Below are 17,996 nucleotides of genomic sequence, written 5' to 3'. Positions count from 1 at the left end.
TACGAGCTTTTGAAGTACAAATGAAGAGTGACCCTTCCCAACATGTAAAAGTAAAACCAGATAAAGTAACGGTAGATCACTTCCACTGATTGAAACTTGAATAAATCTAAACAATTCATCGCTGTAGTCACTTTGTGTAGAAATTAAACCTCACAAACGTGTGGTTTTTTTTATACAATTTCGAGGGCCTGTCATAGACAAACATTACTACTTCTATTCATTTCCCAATTTATGGGCATTTCAGGTGTAAACTGAAGTTTTTAGTTTTTTTTCTCATTATGCACATGTGAGTTACGTATATTTCTCCACAGTTCCGGAACGATTCTCCGTAAATATAATTTAACTGCAGACTTGCAAAAGGTATTTGCATTCTTTATTTAGGAAAAAAGTACAGTTTCTTGTGTAAAAGAGGTAAATATAAACTTATCAATTAAAGTTATTCAGGTTAAAAAGTACAAAAGTTTGATGTCGGGGTCATCTGCACATCCAGATGTTCATAATTCATGTTTATGCTTTTTTTTTTTTTCTTTCTTTTTCTTTTTTTTCGTGGCACGTCTCATGAAGTCCATTAGATAAGGTGCAAACTTCTTCCAAAAGGCATAGCCAAGTCCAGTTGATCAGACTCTTTAAACTATTGTTTTAGTTTTACTGTGATTGGATACAACAGCATAGATAAATACATAAAAAGTCCATATAAAGAAAAAAAAGAGGAAAAATGCTGATATTTGCAGACTGGGGATAACGAGCCATCAATCCCATCTCTAATATGACGACGACCTGCTTTATTGCGATCTGCCTCCCGTCCACCGGAGGGCAGTAGCGACTCACAGAGCGCAGTGAGCCGCAGTAGAAGCGCTTCCTCCGGGTCAGACATGGCGGACAGGCCCGCTGAGGGGCTGACTCTGGAGACGCAGCCGTCAAACCATCCGTCAGTCGCAGGAAGAGGAGCGGCCCAGGATTTAACAATGTAGGTATCCCCGCAGTGTGGTAAAGCAGAGTTTATCTGAGCGCTGTTTTATTACCTGACATGGAAGTGACGGAGTGGAGGAAGCTCTAAACACATCCAAAACAACGTTTACAACTTTAATCAAGCTATCTACAAACTCCTTAAAGCATGCCACGTGTTAACGTTGTAATTTACATTGTAGATTTGTGGATATATGTGAATCAAGTCTTATCTATTGAGCAAATTTGATACAATTACGAATCTTCTACTAGAATCGACCCACGCCGGAGAAGGAGACGGGAACTCTCTTGACTTGAGTCTTCGCTGTACGCAGTGCGCATGCGCTGACGTGGAACTTAATGCGACAATATTATTTATCTACTGTACAATTTATCAACTTTATTTTATGATTCTAATTCAATCAACATGAAGGAAAGACTGCAGGACCACGTGTGTGTGATGCTGCTTTCAATGTGGTACTTTCCTACTCGAGCAAGAAAATATAAATACACAATTTAAACTATAAGTGCAGAAACCTGCGGGGGCATTGTTTTAACTTTTCTACATAACCATCGAAACGTTTTCTAAATTTCGTGTGAGGAAATGAAACGTTTAAGAATGAATGATTAAGAGCACTTGTATCAGGTAGAAACAGTGTTACAACTTTATTGATTAAGATTCACCCCCACCCACCCCCTCCTCCGAATGGTTTGGTCCGTCCATACGTTGCAGTGTATCAGTTACAACTAAGGAAAGAAAGTAATAATAAATAAATACGCGGGATTCTGTGATCTTTTAAACCCGTTAATTTAAAAATAAAACACTTTAGTATGATTTATGTTATTTGTGGAAGAATTACATGAATGAATGAAACACTCATTTTTTCATTCAATGTGTGAATAGATAGCTGATCTTATTAATATTTTGGTTTAATGTCATTTTACCTACTCATTTGTTTTCATATTTAGTATATACAGTAATAGATAGAATGTGATTTGTGATTAAATCAAAGGAACCAGAACGGCAATACATATCCCCACCAGCATTAATTTCAAATATTGCTTTTAAAGTGAAATCCTCAAATGTCATTCATTACCTACAAATCACCACATCTCCTTAACTATTTTTACTGAAAAGGTTTTTATTATGGCGAATTCCGGAAGCCATCCCCCACTTTTCTTAATTAACGCCAGGTTAGTTTGAAAACCTGTAACAAATGGACAAGTTATTTTCCCTCCATGTCCCACGTCAATATCACTCGTCTTGTTTCCTGTTGCGAGAGGGGACGTTGAGTAATTCGTGAACAACTTCATAACAGTTTGACAGTCTCATTCAACGCCAGCTTTTTTTTTCTTCTGGTAAGTTGGTTAATTTATGTTGTTTAAAGAAATATGTGGCATACAGTAAATGACTGCAGGTTTTCCTCGAGGCTCTAAACTGGGAAAAGGGGAGTATTTCAATGTTTATAATTTAAGATTGAAGTCCGTTCCACTTTCTTCTTCTTTTAGGGTTGTGTGATTCTAGTAAAAAGTATAAATTGTAACACAATATTAAAGTAAAGATTTTAATTAAATATGAATAATAATAAAAAAACACAACACTGTCATTTCAAAGTGGAAAATGTAACTCTGTGAAAAATGAATATTGAATTTTAAAAGCAGAACTTAGATTTAATGGGAGATACACCACCATGACGTTAAAACCGGGGTGTAAATTTAGTGTAATTGTATATTCCATCCTGATACAGGAAAACCACCTCTTTTCACAGTGTGATTTCAACACTTTGACAAAACTAAAGGAACTCAGTAAGTAGCCGTGTGGTAAGATGTGACAGATAAACAGCACTTCCCCATTCAGAGTGAAGACGCTGTTAAAAACAAACTCCAATGAGAAGAAACATTCTGATAATTCAGTTTGTCCAAAATCGTTGTAATAGATCACAGCAGTGTGATTTGAAAACAGTGCATAAGTATCCACGAAAGCTGGTTTTGCACAACCTCTGTCTGAGTGTAGATATAAAGACATCAGTTTTGTCGACATGGACATCATAACTTCACATCAGTACACAAAAGGAAACTAGATCCGTGTGTGAGACGTTGGGGGAAAAAAAAAAGTTCTGAAAACGATATAATACTGCTTTAGTTGCATGACCTTCAAAACGTGTGCGTCACAATTCTGAAAAGACCTTGGATATCTCGGCTCTTCAACTCAAAACGTGAGCAAAGTCTTCTTGAGCGAGGCGCGTACCTTCTGAGACTGTACTGTGCAAGAATGAGGATTTGTCAGAAACAGAACTCGGTAAAGGTTAAACGGAAAGAGATGAAGAGTTTTATCCTCCTTCAACTGTCTCCTGTTACGGCAGCACTGATATGAGGAGTCTCTTCGGCCCCGTTTCCACGACAACGCTTCGAGTGAAAACCCTTCGTTTTTTTTATGTTTTTGTTTGCGAGAAGTTTGGCATTTACACGGCAATGGAAGAAATGCTGAAAACAATGTAGCTGGCATGCCAGGCCACGAGTTGGCGCTGTTGCTTGTGTTTCTAACGAAATCACACAGACATGCGTGCAGAGAACAATATACGCTATGAGGAGGACACAGATTTTTGTACATTAGAAGACAAAGTTAGATTGCTATTCTGGGGGACTGAACTATAAAACTACCAAGTCCCAGGAGAATATGGGCGGAGTCGTGACTCTCTTTAGGCCACCATTGTTGTTGTTGTCCATCTCCTCGCACATGTGCAGAAGAACTGTTTACTACAGCTGTGGTCCGCACGCACAGTGGCAGCGTTTCAATAGAGTTGCATTTTTCCGTTTTCGAGCGTTTTTGAAAAGTTCCACCTTGATAGCCGTTTTTTCGAAAAGTTCCCGTGGCTGCAAGAACCGTTTTCTTGGAAACAAGCTCCCCAGTCGCAACTCAGGTTTTCCGTTTTCTCTCGGAAGACGTTGTCGGGTAAACGAGGCCCTGAGATCAACGGCAGTTTGGCGTCTCTGGTTTGATTTGATTTGATTCTTCTTTCCTCTCAAACCAAACTGATGCAGTCGACCGCCACGTAGTGAGGACCTGCATGTCGGACGTTGTAACACTTGAATGAAGACTGACTCAAACCCTGGTCGTCGCAGGTCTGCGCCCACACTGTCAGAGGTCGACCCCGAAGACGATCACCGCCTCAACTCGCGGTTGCAGTGTCGGCCAGAAGAGCCTGGACCAGGTTGTCACGTTGAAGAGGAGCCGGACCGTGCAGAGGCGATCCGCGCCGTGCCGATCCACCGCCGCCTGGACCTGCTGGTTCCCTGCGCCGACCTCGTCAACTCCGAGTGGCAGAGGAGTCGAGCGGCCCGCGTCCACTCCCTCCAGAAGTCCTGCCCCGAGTTCCCCGTCTGCCTGCTCCTCCTGCGGGGCCACGGGGAGACGGAGCGGCTGCTGGGACACGCCCGGCTGTCCCGGGTCGTGGGCCGCGCCGGCAGCCTCTTCGTCGAGTCGGTGGTTGTGTCCAAGTCGCAGCGAGGGAAGGGCTTCGGCCGCACTCTGATGGAGGAGACGGAGCACTACGCCCGACGCCGCGGCTACAGCCGGCTGTGCCTCACCACACACGACAAGCAGCACTTCTACGCCCACCTGGGCTTTGTGCTGTCCACGCCTGTGCAGAACGCCGGCGCCATGGCGGCTTTCGTTCCCATGGAGATGCTGCTGAGGTTTTCCAAAATGCCCAGTGAAGCGGCGAGCGCGCCGACGACCACAAAGTCTGGAGCGCAAACACCGCCAGACGACAGAGGTGTTGAGGGGTCGTCTCCTCTTTCTAGTGTATCTTCCCCTCCTCCTCCCTCAATCCCACCACCACCACCTCCTCCTCCTCCTCCTCCCTCGAACCCAGCACCTCCACCCTCCCTCCCTCCTCCTCCCTCAATCCCACCACCTCCTCCTCCTCCTCCCTCGAACCCAGCACCTCCACCCTCCCTCCCTCCTCCTCCTCCTCCTCCGCCTCAGTCTGCAGGGCAGCTTGTGGTTCAGACTTTGACAGAAACTCCTCACAGAGACGCTAAAGGAGTTCCCATCTATTGGATGCACAAGGACATTTGATGACCTCCGGCCGTAGAAATACCAACGTATAGAGCAGAACAGACACTCCGATGCTCCCAGACGACTTCAGGAAACAAAGACTGAAACGTTGAACCGTGCTGCCAAAACCAAGATGTTGTGCATGTTGACGTTCCCTCACAGCTCTCTGATATTCAGGTCTCATCCCCAGGAGACACGTCACTTACTTTTTCCGTTACGTTTTTCACATAACCCTGAACTCGTGAAAATCAACGTCATAGAGATTTTATTTTTTTTCTTAAACCCTTTTCTCATAAAGATTAGATCAAAACTTTTAAGCACTGTTTACATGACCATTATCTGAGGTGAAAAGTGAACGTTTTGGGTGTCTTGTTTACTGTTGACGTGACGACGTGCCTCAGAGTTTGATGTGGGAAATCCTCATTGATAACTAATTGATTGTGTTGAGGTTTTTTTTTTAACTTTGATTTGAATTCTTTCTGCAGCTCGGAGTGTTTGGAGTCTAACTGGGAAAAGAAATGCAGGATTCTCTTGTGACTGAAGTGAAAATTGAACTCAATAGCTGGCTCGTAATTTAATTTCTTGTTTCCTTAAAGTCCTTATCCTCTTACATAAGTCGTCCTTAACCAATGTGCTGAAAATAATTTAGTTATTATATATATATATATATATCAGAGGACTGAATGTGCTCAGTTGATCAAAAAGTGTAAAGTACTTCTACTGTTATGAATGCCATCAATTAGTAGCAGTACAGTGTTTGACTCTCCCCTCACAAGAAGAGGGTTCCAGGTTTGAACCTGCTGTTCAACGTGCCTTGGTTTTAAATGGAGTTTGCACGTTGTTTCTATGTCCAGGTTATTTCAGGATGACTGCATTTCTCAAACTATGCAAAGAGTGGTAGGTTAGGGTGCACACTCTTTCTGTTTGTTGTTTCTCTGTTTCAGCCTCATGAAGGACCGTTGAACTGTCCAGCTTTCGCTCGTTTCAGCCTCAGTGCCTCTTTGATAACTTAAAGTGGCTGGTGAAGAAATAAAGGGAGTTTATTGAAATCTTTATTTGACGTGTGTTTCTTTTCCCTCACATTTGTGGTCTTATAACAGTGGTTCCCAACTTTAAATCACGGGTTTTCTTGACTCCCCGACTCTCGAGATAACAGCAAAGAAAACTGGAAAACTTCCCTTTGCTTTTATTCAGACAGCTCCTTGTTTATGTATGTTAGTGACACGTCAGAAACCAGAAGGAATCTGAGGTGGGGAAAGGAGAACCACAGTCTTACGGGACAATATTTCTCTCCCATCAGGAAGGACGCCTCATTGGCTGAGCCGCCATGGAGCTGTCTCCTCTCCCTCTCCGATTCTCCGTCCTCCTCCTCTTCTCTTCACTGCCCTACAACTCCACCCATGAGAATGTGCTCCAGTCCGACGCCGTCCCTCCTGTGGCGGCTGTTGGTCCACTCCTGCAGGACCGGCCCTTCATCGTGGTGTGGAACATGCCCACAGCTCGCTGTCACAGGAGGTACGGCGTCCACCTGGACCTGGGCCAATTTGATATCGTGGAGAACAGTGAGCAGCGCTTCCTGGGACAGGTGACTGGATGATTGGAGGCACGTTTAGTGGGGTGTGACGACCCAAAAGGCCTTTTTGAAATAAAACTGCTGTTCAAATGCGTTCGCTTTCCAGAAGATGACCATCCTCTACCGTGACCGCCTGGGATTGTATCCGTACCTCTCCAGAGACGGCGGGGTCGTGAACGGAGGAGTCCCCCAGCTGGGCGACCTCGACGCTCACCTGGCCCTCACAGCCACACAGCTCTCCGCCTTGCTGCAGCCCAACTTCACCGGCATGGCCGTCATCGACTGGGAGGAGTGGCGGCCGCTCTGGGAAACCAACTTCGGCTCTAAGATGAAATACCGACGGTTTTCTAAGCTGCTGGTGAGGCAGAGGAGACCAGAGCTATCGGAGGAGGCCGTGACGGTGGTGGCGAGGAAAGAGTTTGAAGAGGGTGCGCAAAGGTTCATGGAAGCAACGCTGCGGTTCTCGGTTGGAGATCGACCCAAAGGACTTTGGGGGTTTTATGGTTTACCCAGCTGCTTCAATATGCACAAGAGGAAGACGGGTAGCTCGAGCATCGTCTGAAAATTTGTCAATTCTGCCGTGAGCCTTTTCTTTCTAATCCATGTAGAACCTTCTATTTGTGTGTCTTCAGATAAAACGTACACGGGGCGTTGCCACAGGGGCACAAGAAAGCAGAATGACCGGCTGTCCAGGCTGTGGACTCAGTCCACTGCTCTGTACCCCAGCATCTACCTGCCACAGGGGCTGGCCGGGTCTCCAGATGCAGCTCTGATGATCAGGTACGAACATCCGACCACGGTGAGACGTGGCCTGTTCGTTGGCTCTGGTTAGTTACGATATGATGCAAAAAGTTGAATTTCTGTTGGAGTGTTTTGTCTTCTTGGCTCAGACACAGGCTGACGGAGGCTCTGAGGGTGGCGTCAATTTGGCACCATGACAACAACCACACCTCACCTGTTCTTCCCTATGCCAGGGTGGCGTTCATACACACCCTCAACTTTCTTAATAAGGTAGGATTATTTTTCCCGAAAACCAAGAGGTCTGTAATGAAGCGACCGGCTTTAATCAACAACAAAGTCAGGGGGGAAAAACACAGGGAACGAAATTATAAAATAAACATTTCTTTGTGAGAAGCGTTTATTGAAATCTAAACAACTTTCACAAAACACACTCCTACAAACGCTGGAACGAAGAATAATTTGCAGCCGTCATTATTTGCATGATTTATAGGTTATTATAAAATCTATTTTCAAATTCAGCTCTATTGGGATCGCACTGGGATCTGTTTATTTTCTTTATAGTTGGGCCAAAAATACTTGGTTGTAACGCAATATAATAATACTTTGTAGGGCTAAACATTAGGGCTCCCCCACTGGTTTATGGGCCTTTTAGTGTTTTAAATGTGTAGGTTAAGATCAGAATTAGGCTCCGGTTTCGGGTGGGATCAATGTGAAATCTCTACAAAATAAAATGGTTCTTTTGATTTCACTTATGTAGCGCTTATCAATCGCTTGAGTACACTTTATACTGTTAATCATATTCAAACACAGCAGCTGCAATGTCCATCCAATCCATCCATTGGGGTAACATAAATCAAGATTCCCGTGAGGAATATAACCAAATTGATACTCTGATTACTTGTTTTTAGATGTAAATGTACTTCTTTTCAAGGTAAAGCAGCCATTAGTCATGGCTAAATTATAAGTATGTCTGCATGAAATAAATGCAAGTCAGTGGAATGTCCCTTCAAGGCTGGTCTGTTTGTTGTGTGCAGACAGATTTGGAGCACACACTCGGAGAGAGCGCAGCCCTGGGAGCAGCTGGAGTCGTGCTGTGGGGGGAACTGAAATTTGCCAAATCCATGGTGTGAAAATGACATTAGAAAATGTGTGAATTCAACATGTGTGTCTGTATGTAACCGCCACGCTCTTCTCTCATCGTCCAGCAACAGTGTATTCTGCTCAGAGACTACGTCCACAACGTTTTGGGTCCCTACGTTCAGTCGCTGAGGTCCGACACTTTCCGCTGCAGCCTGCATCTCTGTCGGGGGAACGGACGCTGCGTCAGGAGACGCCACAGCTCGGGCCACAGGCTTTCCTCAGGCTGTGGTAGCCGGGATCGTGAAATGAACGTCTTCAATCAGCACTATATGTGTCAGTGCTATCCAGGCTGGACGGGGCAGAGATGTCAGGAGAGTAAGATGAAGAACAAGGAACACATGAGGCGATGAGGACTCCCCCAAAGTTGTCTGTTAAGGTTCAGTCCATTATTATTAAGCATTACTGAGACGAAACACAGTTTCCTCCCCTCTAAATGAAACGTAAAGGTGTTTTTCATTGTCTTTTAACATTCACTCATTATGGATAGTGACATGAGGTGTCCTGGAAGATGCTCATTAATAAAATGTGTTATAATATCATTGAAACTGAAAACTCCAAAGTAATTTCCCTTTCTGTTTTTAACCATACATTCTATACATTAACTGCAATTTAGTTGTTATTGTTTAACGATTTTGCTTCTTTTCGGTTGAGGTTAAAATAGGTTCTCGGCATCAATCAAAAGAAGTCGATTAAATTCTTGTCGTGAAATGAAAATGATCGGAAAAAAAATTTCAATACAGCATTTAGAAAGAGAAAACAGTTGAGGGGCTTCTTGAGTGGTCCAGTGAGGCTCAGAGTGGAGGTCTTTAGTTGAAAGGGTTGAGCTGGGAGTCATCTGCATAGAATGGAACTGGACATTGTACGTACAGAAAATATGGCCACGGGGGAGGAAGACGATGGGGCCCAGAACAGAACCCTGTGGGACACCGGAGGAGTAGACGGATTACTAAGTTATAAAAGATTTTAAAATACTTGAACCAGTCCAATGGGTGCCAGACTGAGCAGGAGGACGGAATGGGACATGGTGTCAAAAGCTGCACGCAGGTGGAGGAGGAAGAGGATGGATAAAAGTCTGAAGTCAGCCTCAAACAGGAGCTCATTGGTTCATTGCTGAAGAGGACGGAAACCAGCCTGAAACTGGTCATTGAATATTGTTTCAGAGGTGAGAGTGAATTTAAGTAGCTACAGTTTAAAAAATGATTGTAGATGGAGAGGACGGCTCAGAAATGCGATGAAGAAGGTTTTTATTTTCCAGTCGATTATTTAAAATCACTCTCACCATTTGGACACAAATATTATTGCTCTCGATATCTTTACTATCATAAAACTGGCTTGTAATGTGTTTCGACCTCAACAGAGGAGGTTTACAGGAGACTTCAGCGACATAGAAGCAAAGTCAATCGTGGGATGAAAATTCCACGCTTTAAATCCATCTATTTATCGTCCGTGCTGCTTGATGCAGTTCGGGGTTGTGTGGGATTGAAGCTGATCCCAGTCGACTATGAATGAAGGCTTTGTTCATCCAGGACATGTCTCCAGTCCATCACAGAGCAATACAGAGAGAAATAAACAATTGCATTCAAACCTCCCGATGCCAATTAACCTCAGATGCATGTTTCAAACCAATTTAACTGTGTCGATTATATGAATGTGAAGTGTCCCACAAAGACCAACTGAACAACACAGAAACAGCGGGTGCAATTTGAAGTCATGCCAGCACACTTTATCAGCCACTATTGGTGCAACAGCGTGACAATCCATTGAGTGATACAGTGTGAGGTTTCATTCGGACCGGCCATACAACTTTAATGACACTGTCTTCACCCTCCCCCCAAAATAAGTTAATTCATCTGTTTTAAACAATCGGATGTGCAGGACACACTGGAAAGGTTTGCAGGAAATCTTCCATCATTGGCTTGTATGGTTACATGTCTTTGACAAGCGTGTGACAGAAAAAGGTCTGACTGTAAACACTGATTTTACGATCTTGCACTTCGAAGCGTCTCCTTTCCTGTGTGAAATGTGCGGATAGTGCACGAGTACAGTGTAGTTTCCTGTTCATGTCTTCCTCATGTCGCTCGTCTCATAGTGGTCAAGTTGTGTCTCAGTGCCTGCAGCTCTTGGATCAGCAGTGTCAGCTCTGTGGCTGCCGTTTCTTTCTCCCTCACTGCCTCGGTCAGCATGTGGATAGCGCCGCCCTGCTGGACTGGATGAAAAACACAAAAATACACAAATTATCATCAAAATTTGTAGATTCACAAATTAAAACCGAACATTGCTGAGTTTCTTAGTAACATAATACTTAAGCTATGTGAAAGACAAATTGAAGCCAATGTTTCAAGTGAAAACATATAGTTTACATGTTTGTTTTAGAAAAGTTTCACGTTCACATGGCAATGTTTTGAAAACGTTGTCCATTTACATGGAAACAGCAGAATTGCTAAAATCGATGTTTTTATCTTGGATTTAGTTTGTTTTTGTAATGAAACCACACACACACGTGAGCAGAGAATAATACACTGTGAACATTATCAATGGGAGTACACAGACGTTCGTATGGACGGACAACCAAGTTGGATTGCTACTCTCGCTTGAATATAAAACTAAAAAGTCCCGAGAGAATATGGACTGGGAGTAATGCTACTCTGGAGGCTGCCATTGTTGTTATTGTCCATCTACTCGTGCGTGTGCAGAAGAAGGATTTACTACAGCTGTGGTGTGCATATGCAGTAGCAGCATTTCAGAAAAGCAGTTTTCCCCCTTTTTTCCTGGAGATGGACTCGGAATGTTTCAGAAAATACTGTTTTCCCTCAGTTACATGGAGATGAAGTCGAAAGCTTTCGAAAAGTTCCATCATGGGAGCTGTTTATCAAATATTTGCGTTTTCGATGGCTCCGAGTATCGCTGTCGTATAAACGGACCCCCAAAACACAGCGAAACCTGAAAACGGTGTCGTGTGAACAGGGCCTCAATAGGACAGCTTCACTTTAGACTCCAGGAAAGATCAGGATGAAAGTCCGAGGTGACGTCTCACCTAGGAAATAGAAGATGAGAAACACTGTGAGCAGCAGTAAAGTGACGATAGCGCAGCCCATGGCGTAAGCACGTGACGAGCTCGGCGTCAACATGTCCTGCAGACGGCTCTGCCATTTGCTGCTGACTGGACGGTGTCTTTGATTGTGTGCTGACCCGTCACATGTGAAAAGATTGCCATTCTGGGAGGGCGTGTATGCAGGTCGGGGAGGCCTCGTCCCTGAAATCACACACAGGGACGTCACTGTCTGCGTGTGATTCTGTGCGCACATCTGTGCTGAGGTTAGTTTTGTGTGTGTGTACCTTTGTGGCCGTGCTCATGGTGCATTCGATGCAAGTCATTGATGGAGTCCACCGAATGGAGCTCAACCTCTGTGAGATCTCGCTCGCTGACTCGGTAGAACTGAGGCGTAGTCTGGGACGAAGGAGGTCTTGACATCTTTTGCTGTCGGGACAGAAAATGAACGATGAAGATATACACAAGGTCAGATTGGTCGGGACACTCTTGACGGGTACCTACTTAAAGTTGCATCATTCATCCATGCAGTGATGACTTCAAAATATATATTTGATGAATGTCATTTCAAATTAACAGCCTTTTTAATCCAGTAGATGTTTATACCTTAGTCTTGCCAGAAATCTGCAAACTCTTGCGCTTGGATCTACAATAACGTTTTTTGATGACTTCTCGTAGCAACAAAAAAATGTCTTCTGAAACTCACAGCAAGGATTATTTGTATCTAAACAGTCGGCCAGATTGTGACATTATTAGACATGTTTGATATCGTCACCATGGAATCTAACAGGTCCCATTATTGATAAACTTCTAAACTTCAAATCTAAACATAACCAGGATCATAACGCCTATTTTGTTACAATGACAACCAAAAGCCACTTACAGTAGTAATCCATGTTCGTATCTAGCATTGGTAATGGTGATTGAGACACAAAGGCAATAAATGGCCACAATATACAAATGATAGTAAATGATTCATAATATATGCTCCGAATACCATCCAAGGTTGCCCGATTGAAGAGAACTCCCAGAAAGAACTGCATCTGAAAAATACACACAGCCACTAGAGATCTTCTCAAGAAGATAAAATAAAAGATTTAATCATCTCTAGAATATATATATATGAACGTTTTGAATGAGAGACTGAATTATTGGAGTTCTAATAAAGAACAACCATACAAAATAAATCTATATGTCTATGTGGACAGTACATAGACAACTTAATTGCAATTACAAAATGTCTGCACACAATAGAATGAATGTTGAGATAACTGTTTTTCCTATTGTTTGTTATCTGGGTATATGAAATTTCCCATACGATATGTTTAAAAACTAGACATGTGACTGGTAAACTGCCTGAAAGAATGGTGACAACAGCATGACCACATTTTTAGATGTTCTGTGATTAAAGTTACGAAATAGGTTACATGTATGTACCTTCACATTAAAATGCCAAAAAAAAAATAAAAAATAAACCCTCATCAGATTGGTCTTTTTGGAAGCCAGACAAACAGATCACATGGATAGTTGCTTTATCGGGGTTATTATTAGAGCACAAAGCTGCTGGAATTTGAATGGAGGGGCAAATCATAAAACAGGCTCACAAAATGACTTTAACATTCGTTTTGTCTGACTGAGATGTTTACTGATAAACTTCACTCAAACACCAAAGTAGAGCAGTGGTGTTTTACTCGTTACCACTGCTGGAACAGAACACACTCTCTTTCCACCTACCTTCTGTCACCATGAACAAAAGCTCTGCTGGGATTTCTGAGCCTGCTTTTTCCTCCTTGTTGAAGCAGCCTCCTCACAAGCACACGCCTGACAGCCAAAACATAGGTTGGGACCCACGACAGGAATAAATTACATCAAAAAGCCACACAAGTCCAGCAGGAGGCAACGAGTGACAGACCGAACCCTGTAACGTGACAGTGAGTTAATACATCCAGTATAGTCTTGGATGGTTATGAACTCAGTGAAAAGGTTTGGATTTCGCTGTAAGATCCGACTCGTCACTGAGCAACTGTCGGACCCCCGACTGCCAACCCCTCCTACCACCAACTATATTTGTGTGTCAGTTGTGTGCTGATTTAGCCTACCCGAGCTGCCCTGTGGAATTGAGGCAGGAGGGGAGGGGGTGACAGACTTGGAGGAAGATAGGTGGTCTTGCCAGTGTGGTTACCCTCCTCCAAACATGCTTACAAACACATGCAGGCACTCAAGACCTAAAATAGCAGCAGGGACATGGAGTTATTCTTAGCTGTTCAGGCCAAAGGATGACTCAATGATCCGACTGGCCAGTACGATGAGCTGCATGGGGATAAACACACACATAAATACTCCAAAGGATAAGTAAGACATTCTGGTTGGTGACTTTGTCTGACTTGAATTGAACTTCTGAGATGTTATCCGTCAGTTTTATTCATATAAGGCCATTAAAACATAGCCATCATTTTGTACATTTACAGAGAATCACAACAATAGAGAACAAAAACAAGAAACATTTTGGATGATTAAAGGGCTTCCTGTAGCTTCGCAAGGAGAAAATAAATGTTGGGGGCGTGGCCACGAATTTTCAAATTACCGTAATACAGTGTATAAGTACAACCATTGCAATAATCACAAACTAATGGTGCTCAAAATTCACCAAAAACGTATGAGAAACTATAATGGTTTTCCAAATCAAATTCAGTCCTGTATATTTCAAACGCCTACCTATGAACCATGAAAGAGGAGAGCATGGCTATGACAGGGGATCTATACTTTGAATCGGCACTATTTAGAAAACTCTCGTTTCTCTTCAGATCGCATAAATCTTTCGCCTTTTACTAAAGATTTCCGTGGAGAGGAACAACAAGAGTATAATCCAATTTTTACCTCCTCACTTACTTGTGGGGTTCCTCTTAATGTGAAGAAAAACTACAAATGAAATGCAGGCAAGGTAACCTGAGCTTTTATCTTGAAATTAGTTCTGGTACAACTCAAGATTGGACTTTTTCTTTGATTCAAATGTATATGTAAGACTGAGGTCTCCCATTGAAGGATCAATTAATAAGATCAAACATCAAAAACACAGAAAAAAGAGCTTGTGTTGACCTGAGGTGGAAATTTTAAAAGATTTTAAGAACAATCAACAAATGTTTGGACTAAGAAAATACATCAAGTTAGGGTTTTCAAATTACCATAATACAGTGTATAAGTACAACCATTGCAATAATTGCAAACTAATGGTGTTCAAAATTCACAAAAACGTAACAGAAACTATGATGGTTTTCCAAATCAAATTCAGTCCTGTATATTTCAAACGCCTACCTATGAACCATGAAAGAGGAGAGCATGGCTATGACAGGGGATCTATACTTTGAATCGGCCCTATTCAGAAAACTCTTGTTTCTCTTCAGATCGCATAAATCTTTCGCCTTTTACTAAAGATTTCCGTGGAGAGGAACAACAAGAGTATAATCCAATTTTTACCTCCCCACTTACTTGTGGGGTTCCTCTTAATGTGAAGAAAAACTACAAATGAAATGCGGGCAAGGTCCAGTCACCAGAGCCTTTATCTTGAAATTAGTTCTGACAATAGTTGTGAGACAACCAACATGTTATTTGACTGAGTAAAAAGTATATGTAAGACTGAGTTCTCCCATTGAAGGATAAATTAAAAAAATCAAACATCAAAAACACAGAAAAAAGAGCTTGTGTTGACCAGAGGTGGAAATTTTCAAAGATTTTGAGAACAATCTCTCAACAAATGTTTGGACTAAGAAAATGCATCAAGTAAGGGGCGTGGCCGCGAATTTTAATATTACCGTAATACAGTGTATAAGTACAACCATTGCAATAATTGCAAACTAATGGTGCTCAACATTCACTAAAAACGTATGAGAAACTATAATGGTTTTCCAAATCAAATTCAGTCCTGTATTTCAAACGCCTACCTATGAACCATGAAAGAGGACAGCATGGCTATGACAGGGGATCTATACTTTAAATCGGCACTAATTAGAAAACTCTTGTTTCTCTTCAGATCGCATAAATCTTTCGCCTTTTACTAAAGATTTCCGTGGAGAGGAACAACAAGAGTATAATCCAATTTTTGCCTCCCCACTTACTTGTGGGGTTCCTCTTAATGTGAAGAAAAGCTACAAATGAAATGTGGGCAAGGTAACCTGAGCTTTTATCTAGAAATTAGTTCTGGGACAACTCAAGATTGGACTTTTTCTTTGATTCAAATGTATATGTAAGACTGAGTTCTCCCATTGAAGGATCAATTAATAAGATCAAACATCAAAAACACAGAAAAAAGAGCTTGTGTTGACCTGAGGTGGAAATTTTAAAAGATTTTAAGAACAATCAACAAATGTTTGGACTCAGAAAATACATCAAGTTAGGGTTTTCAAATGACCGTAATACAGTGTATAAGTACAACCATTGCAATAATTGCAAACTAATGGTGTTCAACATTCACTAAAAACGTATGAGAAACTATAATGGTTTTCCAAATCAAATTCAGTCCTGTATTTCAAACGCCTACCTATGAACCATGAAAGAGGAGAGCATGGCTATGAATGGGGATCTATACCTTGCATCAGCATTATTCAGAAAACTCTTGTTTCTCTTCAGATCGCATAAATCTTTCGCCTTTTACTAAAGATTTCCGTGGAGAGGAACAACAAGAGTATAATCCAATTTTTGCCTCCCCACTTACTTGTGGGGTTCCTCTTAATGTGAAGAATAACTACAAATGAAATGCGGGCAAGGTCACCTGAGCTTTTATCTTGAAATTAGTTCTGACAATAGTTGTGAGACAACCAACATGTTATTTGACTGAGTAAAAAGTATATGTATGACTAAGGTCTCCCATTGAAGGATAAATTAAAAAAATCAAACATCAAAAACACAGAAAAAACAAGTTGTGTTGACCAGAGGTGGAAATTTTCAAAGATTTTGAGAACAATCTCTCAACAAATGTTTGGACTAAGAAAATGCATCAAGTAAGGGGCGTGGCCACGAATTTTAATATTACCGTAATACAGTGTATAAGTACAACCATTGCAATAATTGCAAACTAATGGTGCTCAACATTCACTAAAAACGTATGAGAAACTATAATGGTTTTCCAAATCAAATTCAGTCCTGTATTTCAAACGCCTACCTATGAACCATGAAAGAGGAGAGCATGGCTATGAATGGGGATCTATACTTTGCATCGGCACTATTCAGAAAACTCTTGTTTCTCTTCAGATCGCATAAATCTTTCGCCTTTTACTAAAGATTTCCGTGGAGAGGAACAACAAGAGTATAATCCAATTTTTACCTCCCCACTTACTTGTGGGGTTCCTCTTAATGTGAAGAAAAACTACAAATGAAATGCAGGCAAGGTCACCTGAGCTTTTATCTTGAAATCAGTTCTGACAATAGTTCTGGGACAACTCAAGATTGGACTTTTTCTTTGATTCAAATGTATATGTAAGACTGAGTTCTCCCATTGAAGGATCAATTAAAAAGGTCAAACATCAAAAACACAGAAAAAAAGAGTTTGTGTTGACCTGAGGTGGAAATTTTAAAAGATTTTAAGAACAATCTCTCAACAAATGTTTGGACTAAGAAAATACATCAAGTAAGGGGCGTGGCCACGAATTTTCAAATGACCGTAATACAGTGTATAAGTACAACCATTGCAATAATTGCAAACTAATGGTGTTCAAAATTCACAAAAACGTAACAGAAACTATGATGGTTTTCCAAATCAAATTCAGTCCTGTATTTCAAACGCCTACCTATGAACCATGAAAGAGGAGAGCATGGCTATGAATGGGGATCTATACCTTGCATCAGCATTATTCAGAAAACTCTTGTTTCTCTTCAGATCGCATAAATCTTTCGCCTTTTACTAAAGATTTCCGTGGAGAGGAACAACAAGAGTATAATCCAATTTTTGCCTCCCCACTTACTTGTGGGGTTCCTCTTAATGTGAAGAAAAACTACAAATGAAATGCAGGCAAGGTCACCTGAGCTTTTATCTTGAAATCAGTTCTGACAATAGTTCTGGGACAACTCAAGATTGGACTTTTTCTTTGATTCAAATGTATATGTAAGACTGAGTTCTCCCATTGAAGGATCAATTAAAAAGGTCAAACATCAAAAACACAGAAAAAAAGAGTTTGTGTTGACCTGAGGTGGAAATTTTAAAAGATTTTAAGAACAATCTCTCAACAAATGTTTGGACTAAGAAAATACATCAAGTAAGGGGCGTGGCCACGAATTTTCAAATGACCGTAATACAGTGTATAAGTACAACCATTGCAATAATTGCAAACTAATGGTGTTCAAAATTCACAAAAACGTAACAGAAACTATGATGGTTTTCCAAATCAAATTCAGTCCTGTATTTCAAACGCCTACCTATGAACCATGAAAGAGGAGAGCATGGCTATGAATGGGGATCTATACCTTGCATCAGCATTATTCAGAAAACTCTTGTTTCT

At 41.7% G+C, this 17,996-nt stretch overlaps 3 protein-coding genes across 7 annotated transcripts; 2 read left to right on the top strand and 1 right to left on the bottom strand.

The window, feature by feature from the left end:
* Window positions 1-835: 835 nt before the first annotated feature.
* Window positions 836-9,007, top strand: hyal3 (hyaluronidase 3). 3 transcript variants are annotated; one of them, XM_080468855.1, is made up of 7 exons: window positions 836-967; window positions 6,306-6,590; window positions 6,685-7,120; window positions 7,211-7,358; window positions 7,469-7,589; window positions 8,354-8,443; window positions 8,525-9,007. In XM_080468855.1, the coding sequence occupies exons 2-7, from the start codon at window positions 6,333-6,335 to the stop codon at window positions 8,807-8,809; spliced, it is 1,338 nt and encodes a 445-aa protein (XP_080324981.1). In that variant the 5' UTR covers window positions 836-967; window positions 6,306-6,332; the 3' UTR covers window positions 8,810-9,007. The 3 variants fall into 3 exon arrangements, with proteins under 3 accessions (XP_080324981.1, XP_080324983.1, XP_080324982.1); XM_080468857.1 differs by having other exon boundaries at window positions 8,531-8,883; XM_080468856.1 differs by lacking the exon at window positions 836-967 and adding an exon at window positions 2,226-2,304.
* Window positions 4,037-5,026, top strand: naa80 (N-alpha-acetyltransferase 80, NatH catalytic subunit; the record flags this gene model as incomplete). Its single annotated transcript, XM_080470029.1, has 1 exon — window positions 4,037-5,026. One exon carries the CDS (start codon window positions 4,037-4,039, stop codon window positions 5,024-5,026), a length of 990 nt encoding a protein of 329 aa, XP_080326155.1.
* A 680-nt stretch (window positions 9,008-9,687) lies between the features above and the next one.
* On the bottom strand, window positions 9,688-13,592 carry LOC308113013 (uncharacterized protein). 3 transcript variants are annotated; one of them, XM_080468890.1, is made up of 5 exons: window positions 13,243-13,592; window positions 12,506-12,551; window positions 11,796-11,937; window positions 11,494-11,712; window positions 9,688-10,665 (listed from the first exon to the last, which is right to left on the bottom strand). In XM_080468890.1, the coding sequence occupies exons 2-5, from the start codon at window positions 12,506-12,508 to the stop codon at window positions 10,529-10,531; spliced, it is 501 nt and encodes a 166-aa protein (XP_080325016.1). In that variant the 5' UTR covers window positions 12,509-12,551; window positions 13,243-13,592; the 3' UTR covers window positions 9,688-10,528. The 3 variants fall into 3 exon arrangements, with proteins under 3 accessions (XP_080325016.1, XP_080325015.1, XP_080325017.1); XM_080468889.1 differs by lacking the exon at window positions 12,506-12,551; XM_080468891.1 differs by lacking the exon at window positions 12,506-12,551 and having other exon boundaries at window positions 10,164-10,665; window positions 11,649-11,712; window positions 13,243-13,548.
* Window positions 13,593-17,996: the final 4,404 nt, after the last annotated feature.

This window comes from Lipophrys pholis, assembly GCF_963383615.2.
Source record: "Lipophrys pholis genome assembly, chromosome: 8".
NCBI classification, from domain to species: domain Eukaryota; kingdom Metazoa; phylum Chordata; class Actinopteri; order Blenniiformes; family Blenniidae; genus Lipophrys; species Lipophrys pholis.
This window is presented reverse-complemented; position numbering and strand designations above follow the sequence as displayed.